The sequence below is a fragment of the Tarenaya hassleriana genome, unplaced genomic scaffold (genome assembly GCF_000463585.1).
Source record: "Tarenaya hassleriana unplaced genomic scaffold, ASM46358v1 Cleome3, whole genome shotgun sequence".
Taxonomy (NCBI): domain Eukaryota; kingdom Viridiplantae; phylum Streptophyta; class Magnoliopsida; order Brassicales; family Cleomaceae; genus Tarenaya; species Tarenaya hassleriana.
The window spans coordinates 2472209-2482003 of NW_010966177.1; the positions used below are offsets into that span (position 1 = coordinate 2472209).

The 9795-nt window shown below is 34.7% G+C and overlaps 1 protein-coding gene across 3 annotated transcripts; it reads left to right on the forward strand.

Annotated features, from left to right (window-relative positions):
• Positions 1-2395: 2395 nt before the first annotated feature.
• LOC104818894 (beta-D-xylosidase 1) lies at positions 2396-9782 on the forward strand. 3 transcript variants are annotated; one of them, XM_010548693.1, is made up of 9 exons: positions 2396-2781; positions 4575-4614; positions 4729-4782; positions 5462-5743; positions 6952-7121; positions 7223-7320; positions 7662-8006; positions 8284-8697; positions 8882-9782. In XM_010548693.1, exons 1-9 carry the CDS (start codon positions 2462-2464, stop codon positions 9484-9486), a joined length of 2328 nt encoding a protein of 775 aa, XP_010546995.1. In that variant the 5' UTR covers positions 2396-2461; the 3' UTR covers positions 9487-9782. The 3 variants fall into 3 exon arrangements, with proteins under 3 accessions (XP_010546995.1, XP_010546994.1, XP_010546993.1); XM_010548692.1 differs by lacking the exon at positions 4575-4614 and having other exon boundaries at positions 2396-2752; positions 4660-4782; XM_010548691.1 differs by lacking the exons at positions 4575-4614; positions 4729-4782; positions 5462-5743 and adding an exon at positions 3555-3836 and having other exon boundaries at positions 2396-2875.
• The last annotated feature ends 13 nt before the right edge of the window (positions 9783-9795 follow it).

The following is a 9795-nucleotide window of genomic DNA, read 5'->3' on the forward strand; positions in this document are numbered from 1 at the left end:
ACGACGCTCCAACAGCATACCTTAAAATCATTATTAATTTATTATCAATAAATAACAAGTTTGCGTGGGATTAGCACGTAATCTGGGATTTTGAAGGCTGACGTGGCATGGATAATCACTAAAAAATCTATTCGACAAGCTAAACGAACACATCAAATCAGAAGAATTCTCGATCGTTTATTTTCTTCTCTCTCGTTATATATTCCATAAAGTTATAAATTGAGAAAAGGAAGCATTTGGTCCCATAGGAACCTGCATCTATACATCTATAAAGACAAAAATACTGAGAGTATTTATTTAATTTCGTAAATATAAAAACATATTTTCTAAAATACTAACTTTTTAATTAAAATTATCTATTATGTAAACATTATTTGGAACATATATTTAAAATAATTTCTGGAAGGGAATCGGATATCTAAGATTTTTTTCCATGCGTATGTGAAGTTCTCTTGTTGAAGTTTTTTTGTTAACAATTTAACTTAACCATATTTTCAGTATTAAATATAAACGAAAGTCTAAATATTAAATATATATGTTTTATGACGTTAAAAAGAAAAAAAATAAAATAAAAAGTGAAAAAAACAAGAGGTAAAATAATGAGTCACGAGATGGGGCATCATCACGTGTCTGTAAATAAAATAGAAGTGTTTGTACTGTTTAGGCAACCTGTGAATGCTACAAAGGAAAATCCCTCGACCAATATTTACCAAAAGATTCCACTTATTACATTTCTGAAATTATTTACAATTTTATATAAACTTTTTTTTTTGGCTTATGTTTATTCAACCTCCGAACTGCTCCGCTACTTATTTTGTCAGAAATTGACCAGCAACTAATAATATACTTATTTTCGTAATAAGACATATGCCAATTTGGTTCATATATATTAGTTGTGGTAATATTTTTGTAGGATGTCTCTTTCCATTATTTCTCTTTTGTTGGTTTTTTATTTATTAAGTGAAGAAAATATAAATCGCATAATAAGTTTATATATGCGTTCACATTCCATTGACAGAAAATGCTACGTACAAATATGACACTCATGCATTTTTTTCTCCAAATTATTTGTATACATATAACCGTTATATAATTTCAATTTCAGTTCTCAATATCAATAAATTTCAACTTAGTAGGTTTTTTTTTTAAACATAACTCGGTTACAATTAATTCGACATGGTAAGAAAAAAAAGCCCTCATGGGCATTTTTCTTATAGAACAATATATTTTGTGATCATATAAAGTTTATATTTAAAATCGGCGTCATTTATAAATGCATTTTGGTGCCATTCGGAATTTTTTTAAATGAAACCGGAGCATTTTGTTTGTGAAAAAAAAATGCAAATACTGACATGAAAAAAAATTATGGCGCATACCAAATTTAAATATTATAAAATAGGACTTATATAGGGCGTGTTTGATTTGGAAGTTATTAGGTAAATACTTTATAGAATTAGTAAATCGGACAATCTTAAATTCACGGACTGTTGAATTTCATTCATTTATGTTATGTTTTTCTTTTTTCTTTATCAATTAGTGCGTTGAAAAAGTGATTTATTAGTAAAAATAAAAATAAATAAAGAGAAAATATAGTTTGCATGAGAAGTGGTGGGGAGCAACATGACTTAAGGGCTGAATGGCTATTTGCTCGAGAGCTGCCAAAAGATTCGTTTGGTCCGTGACACTCTTCTTTCTCAGCTTTTACGTTTTATATAATTTTTTCTATTTATTAATTTACGTTATATATATATATATTCCTGAAATGTATATAAGTTTCAATGCCCATATGCAATGGTAGTTCCTCTTTTCATCACATTGCATATTCCAACAACCTTTTTTATTAGTATTGGTTTTTTGTAATTCCACCGTAACACAATGATTACATTACATTAATAAAAAAAATTTGTATATTTTTTTCAGTATAATTACTACAATTACGATTGGAAAGTTAATATCAGTCATATAATATTTTCCTCTTACGACGGCTATCAAATTCACTCACGCATCTCTCAAATATTTCTCACACCACAGTGACATATCTAATCTTATGGACCATATTATATATTCCAAATCGTGTATATTTCCAAGTGACGTGGAAATTCAATCGACTCATAATAACCAGATGGAGGATAATTGAGGCGTTTGAATTATTGCTGATTGGCACTTCTAGCTGGTTTTTTAAATATAGATATCGTGAACATAATTAAAAATACATCATTAATTTAAATATATATATATATATATATACACATTCGCATCTATCAATTTCAATTGTGATATGCATCTCTCTTTCTTTTTTTCTTTTTTATTTAAAAAAATGGTGGTAAAAAAGATTGTATATCTTTGTCATTGGCATGTCCCGAAAAAATCTCTATAAATACCCATTCATATTCCCCCCCACAAATCAAAACACACGAAAAAAAAAACACTTACATGTATACATACACATACACATAAAAGCATGTCGTGTAATAAAATATCAACGAGTAACAAACTCGTGGTGCAACTACTACTCGTATTATGGTTGGTTCACGCGTCCGAGTCGGCTCGGCCACCGTTCGCATGCGATCCGGCGAACGGGTTGACACGGACGCTCAGGTTCTGCCGAGTCAATGTCCCGCTCCACCTCAGGGTCCAGGACTTGATCGGACGGCTGACATTGCAGGAGAAGATCCGGCTGCTCGTGAACAACGCCGCCGCCGTGCCACGGCTCGGCATCGGAGGATACGAGTGGTGGTCCGAGGCTCTACACGGCGTCTCCGACGTGGGCCCCGGCGTTAGGTTCGGCGGTCAATTTCCCGGCGCCACCAGTTTCCCTCAGGTCATCACCACCGCCGCCTCTTTCAACCAGTCCTTATGGGAAGAGATTGGACGGGTAAGTGTGTGTGTGTATATATATATATAAATATAAAGGTATTCGATCATTTATTTACTTGAGTCTCTAAAGGATGGTTTGAAACTATGATCTCACGAATTAGACAACAAATTGTACTGGGCGATATATAATGGATTGTTTAAAAATCTAAATATATTAAAAGTTTAATTTATATTTGTCAATTAATATTATATATATATATATATATCATTCTGTAACTTTTGTCTTGTTTGCTTACAATCACATGCTTTTGGAAAAAGGACGTCGATATTTGGTCGAAGCACAAGAGTTCGATTGGCTTAAGTTAAATCCATAAATACATACATATATATATATATATATATATATATATATATATATTTGCAAATTCTATTACACGCATATCGTAGTTGGCTGACCATGACAGGAGTGCACCAAAAAAGTTAAAAAGGATGGTTTCAGTAGGTTAGAAGAATCCAAAACTTATAATATAATATCACAATATAAAATATATAGAGCTAAATTCCGAAAACAAAGCTTTTATTTTGACTCATCATATATATATATAATCTAATAACATGGTGATGGGCAGAAAATACACACACACACAAAAAAAAAGTATGACAAATCAATAAACCTTTTCAAAATAATTAATGAAATGAAAAAAAGTAATAAAAATATTCAAATGTTGATAATATAGGTTGTGTCGGATGAGGCGAGAGCAATGTACAACGGGGGAATGGCCGGCCTGAGCTATTGGAGCCCTAACGTGAACATATTCCGAGACCCACGGTGGGGCCGCGGCCAAGAGACTCCCGGAGAAGATCCGGTCGTCGCCGGAAAATATGCGGCGAGTTATGTCCGAGGACTTCAGGGCAATGCTGTCGGAAACCGACTCAAAGTCGCCGCCTGTTGCAAACATTACACCGCTTACGATCTCGATAACTGGAATGGCGTCGATCGTTTTCATTTTAACGCTAAGGTAAATCATAGATTCACACAGACATTTTTTTATCATAACTTCAGTAGTAAATATTTTAAAAACAATAATTATAATTATAGTCATGGTTTTTATTAAGTTTTCATTCTCATAACAATACAGTTGTTTTGAAAAAGTGATTTATTAGTAAAAATAAAAATAAATAAAGAGAAAATATAGTTTGCATGAGAAGTGGTGGGGAGCAACATGACTTAAGGGCTGAATGGCTATTTGCTCGAGAGCTGCCAAAAGATTCGTTTGGTCCGTGACACTCTTCTTTCTCAGCTTTTACGTTTTATATAATTTTTTCTATTTATTAATTTACGTTATATATATATATATTCCTGAAATGTATATAAGTTTCAATGCCCATATGCAATGGTAGTTCCTCTTTTCATCACATTGCATATTCCAACAACCTTTTTTATTAGTATTGGTTTTTTGTAATTCCACCGTAACACAATGATTACATTACATTAATAAAAAAAATTTGTATATTTTTTTCAGTATAATTACTACAATTACGATTGGAAAGTTAATATCAGTCATATAATATTTTCCTCTTACGACGGCTATCAAATTCACTCACGCATCTCTCAAATATTTCTCACACCACAGTGACATATCTAATCTTATGGACCATATTATATATTCCAAATCGTGTATATTTCCAAGTGACGTGGAAATTCAATCGACTCATAATAACCAGATGGAGGATAATTGAGGCGTTTCCGGCGTTAGGTTCGGCGGTCAATTTCCCGGCGCCACCAGTTTCCCTCAGGTCATCACCCCCGCCGCCTCTTTCAACCAGTCCTTATGGGAAGAGGGCGTCTCCGACGTGGGCCCCGGCGTTAGGTTCGGCGGTCAATTTCCCGGCGCCACCAGTTTCCCTCAGGTCATCACCACCGCCGCCTCTTTCAACCAGTCCTTATGGGAAGAGATTGGACGGGTAAGTGTGTGTGTGTATATATATATATAAATATAAAGGTATTCGATCATTTATTTACTTGAGTCTCTAAAGGATGGTTTGAAACTATGATCTCACGAATTAGACAACAAATTGTACTGGGCGATATATAATGGATTGTTTAAAAATCTAAATATATTAAAAGTTTAATTTATATTTGTCAATTAATATTATATATATATATATATATCATTCTGTAACTTTTGTCTTGTTTGCTTACAATCACATGCTTTTGGAAAAAGGACGTCGATATTTGGTCGAAGCACAAGAGTTCGATTGGCTTAAGTTAAATCCATAAATACATACATATATATATATATATATATATATATATATATATATTTGCAAATTCTATTACACGCATATCGTAGTTGGCTGACCATGACAGGAGTGCACCAAAAAAGTTAAAAAGGATGGTTTCAGTAGGTTAGAAGAATCCAAAACTTATAATATAATATCACAATATAAAATATATAGAGCTAAATTCCGAAAACAAAGCTTTTATTTTGACTCATCATATATATATATAATCTAATAACATGGTGATGGGCAGAAAATACACACACACACAAAAAAAAAGTATGACAAATCAATAAACCTTTTCAAAATAATTAATGAAATGAAAAAAAGTAATAAAAATATTCAAATGTTGATAATATAGGTTGTGTCGGATGAGGCGAGAGCAATGTACAACGGGGGAATGGCCGGCCTGAGCTATTGGAGCCCTAACGTGAACATATTCCGAGACCCACGGTGGGGCCGCGGCCAAGAGACTCCCGGAGAAGATCCGGTCGTCGCCGGAAAATATGCGGCGAGTTATGTCCGAGGACTTCAGGGCAATGCTGTCGGAAACCGACTCAAAGTCGCCGCCTGTTGCAAACATTACACCGCTTACGATCTCGATAACTGGAATGGCGTCGATCGTTTTCATTTTAACGCTAAGGTAAATCATAGATTCACACAGACATTTTTTTATCATAACTTCAGTAGTAAATATTTTAAAAACAATAATTATAATTATAGTCATGGTTTTTATTAAGTTTTCATTCTCATAACAATACAGTTGTTTTTTTTTTTCCTCATATAGTAGAATCTAATTTAAATTCAACGTAGACATGTAACCTAAACTTAGTGTCTTGGAGAGTATTAGGGGTTAGGATCCAATACTCTTTAGGGTAAAAATATTGAGATCATATAAAATAGCCTATTATTAGATTTAAGACAATTAATATATTTTATTTTCGTGGAAATAAAATATTTGATTTTCATGTCATAATAGAATATTAGAAGGTTTGCCAGCAGCGGTATATGTCGTTTTCTTATTTAAAGTCTATATAACAAATTGGATGTGACAAAGTTTATTTCTTACACGTCTCACCATCTTATTTCTAGAGAATTATATAATTTTCTTATTAGTCAATTTTTTTTGGGTAAATAACTTCTTAGTCATTAATATAGAACTACGGGCCACATAAGTCTTACAAGACTTTTCATTCGACTGATTTGAGTTGTTGGATATATACATATATTATATATATATTATATATATGATGTTTCATAATGATGGGACTATATATCAGTATATGTATGTATAATATATATATATATATATGTATGTGAACAAGATAAGCCAAATATCGAAAGTGTCTTAGTTGTAATGTCACATGCATAGTAGTACATGGTGATAGTAGTAGCCGTAGGGAATCTTATCCTCATTTGGCAAGTGGACCGACCCTCTTTGCTTTTTATGTTGTTATCCCAAAATTACCCGCAATTGTGTAATAACATCTTGTATCTCCCTAATAATGGGAGTGAAATATATAAATTACTAGAAAAATAAATTACACTGATATTTTACCAACTCATTTGGCTTCAATGTATAGAATAAGGTCAAACTTAGCGATTAATTATATATGATTTTATCCGGAATCAAATTTATACATGAAAGATTAATTGAATCAAACGAGACGATTTTGTTTTATGAAATAAATTATTATTTTTAATGAAAGCCGAATTTTTATAGAACTCAAATCTATTCAAACATGTTTTTGTTTTCTGCATATGCATTCGAAATTCTATTTTAACAATAATCTAATAAATAAATAAACAAAAAAAATACTTTTTCATATTTTTTTTTTTTTGTGAGTGAAGGTAACAAAACAAGACCTAGAGGATACGTACAACGTGCCATTCAAGGCGTGCGTGGCGGAGGGCAGAGTCGCGAGTGTAATGTGTTCGTACAATCAAGTCAACGGAAAACCCACTTGTGCCGACCAAGACCTCCTCAAGAACACCATCCGTGGCCAATGGCGTCTCAACGGGTAACCAAATCCACCCCTTTTTTTTTGTATTAATATTATTATTATTTTGATATATTTCTTAACCATATTTCCCCAAAAATGTAAAAAATATAAAAATTAAGGTACATTGTCTCGGATTGCGATTCCGTCGACGTTTTCTTCAATAAACAACACTATACTTCTACCCCGGAGGAAGCCGCCGCCGCCTCCATCAAAGCCGGTACCATTTTAATTCCATCCATTCTATTTTTAAAATTCTCTAATAAAAATAAACATATAGATGCTTATTTTCCGATTTCGTTGGTTATGTTTGGTTTTAAAAAAACTATACATATTCATTTTTTTATATTGGGTTCCATTCAATTCGATCCAATTTATATAACAGTTCATTTTTTTACAAAAAATATTAATTTTCCAAATAAATTTCTAATTATTGGTTTTTAATTTTCGATTTTAGTCATTTGGGATAGAATTATGTGTCATTCATTCCTAAAAACAAGAATGCTATAATTCAAATCTCATTGGGTTATACATAATACATGAAATTATTAATATTTGCAGGTCTTGATTTAGACTGTGGACCGTTTTTGGCGATATTCACGGAAGGAGCGGTGAAAAGGGGACTGTTAACGGTGAACGATGTGGATTTAGCGTTGGCCAACACAATGACCGTCCAAATGAGGCTTGGAATGTTCGACGGTAATAATGGACCGTACGCTAACCTTGGTCCTAGAGATGTCTGCACCACGGCCCACCAGAACCTAGCCCTCGAGGCCGCCCACCAGGGCATCGTTCTCCTTAAAAACTCCGGCCGCTCGCTTCCGTTGTCCCGCACTCGCCACCGCACCGTCGCCGTTATCGGACCCAACTCCGATGTTACGGTTACCATGATCGGAAACTATGCAGGTAATATCCCGTTTTTTAAATTTAGTAAAAAAAATTAAAATCGGGAATAGTCAGTGAGATAGATATGGAAACATTTCCGCGTTTAAATCCGGTTTCGAAAAATAGAGAGAGTTTTTTAAATGATTAATATATCAATCCGATTTTAAATGAAATTCGAATCATTAACCGGCATATATTAAACCACTGGTTCACGGATATCCCATTTCATTCCTATTTAAAATTGTTTACCAAAAATTTGCATTTTTAAATTTATTTATGGGGATAATATTTTTTACAGGAAAGGCGTGTGCTTACACCTCACCACTACAAGGCATTTCGAGATACGCAAGAACAATTCACCAAGCAGGTTGCTCCGGCGTGGCGTGCACCGACGCCGGCCAAATCGGAGCCGCGGAGGCGGCGGCGCGTCAGGCCGACGCGACGGTGCTAGTGATGGGACTCGACCAGTCCATAGAGGCTGAGACAGTGGACCGGACCGGTCTTCTCTTGCCAGGCCACCAACAAGAGCTCATCTCTCGCGTGGCTCGGGCCTCACGAGGCCCAACTATTTTGGTCTTAATGAGTGGTGGGCCCATTGACATCTCCTTCGCTAAGAATGATCCACGTGTCGGGGCTATTATTTGGGCCGGGTATCCGGGTCAAGCAGGTGGAGCCGCCATTGCTGACGTCATCTTTGGCACGGCAAATCCAGGTGATTTTTTTTTCTTCAAAATTTTAAATTTGGTGGAAAGGTAATTTGAGTTTTCAATTATTTTTTTAATATACAAATACATAAATTTCGTCCTTATTAAGCAATTAATTTATTGCAAGTTACCAATAATCTTGATATTATATTTTCACCAAAAAAATCTGCTAATTACTTTTTTTTTAAATAGGAGGAAAGCTACCGATGACGTGGTATCCACAAAATTTCGTGGCAAAAGTGCCAATGACGAATATGGCCCTGAGGCCATCACTAAATTACCCCGGAAGGACTTATAGGTTTTACAAAGGCCCAGTTGTGTACCCGTTTGGTTTCGGGCTAAGTTACACAACTTTCACTCACTCCTTCGCCCAAAACCCACAAACACAATTCTCAGTACCCCTCATTTCCACCTATATTCTCAATTCTGCCACTCTCAACTCTTCTTCCCACTCCATCAAAGCGTCTCACGCCGACTGCGGTAAAATGACCATTTTGCCCTTTCACGTCGAGGTGGCTAACACCGGGGAATTCGACGGGACTCATACCATGTTCGTATTTGCCGAACCTCCGGAGAATTCCAAAGGGTCGGGTTTGATCAAACAGCTTGTTGGGTTCGAAAAGGTTCACGTCTCGGCAGGGGCAAAACGGGTAATTCGGGTTGATGTTCATGCTTGCAAGCATCTTGGTGTCGTGGACGAGTACGGGAAGAGAAGGATTCCGTTCGGTGAGCATAAATTGCACATTGGTGACATCAAACATTCTATTTTGGTCAAACCAAGCATTGGAGGGAATTAAATTAAAATGTTTATAAAAAAAAAGTCACAAGGTAATATATTAGGGAAACCTCTTAACAGAGTGGAGGGTTCCCTTCTCATATATGGAAAATGAGGATTAGGTTCGTCTTTATGGGATTTTTAACAAAAATTAAGGTTTGATTTCATATATAAATGTACAAGTACCAAAGGGTGGCTTGTAGATTGTTTCATATATTACTATGATATTGTAATTCGTGGCTCCAAAAACGGAGGAGCTCTTGTAATATTTGATACTGTGAGAATATGAAAAAGAATAATGAATCGTATTTGCTTTCATTATACACAGTGA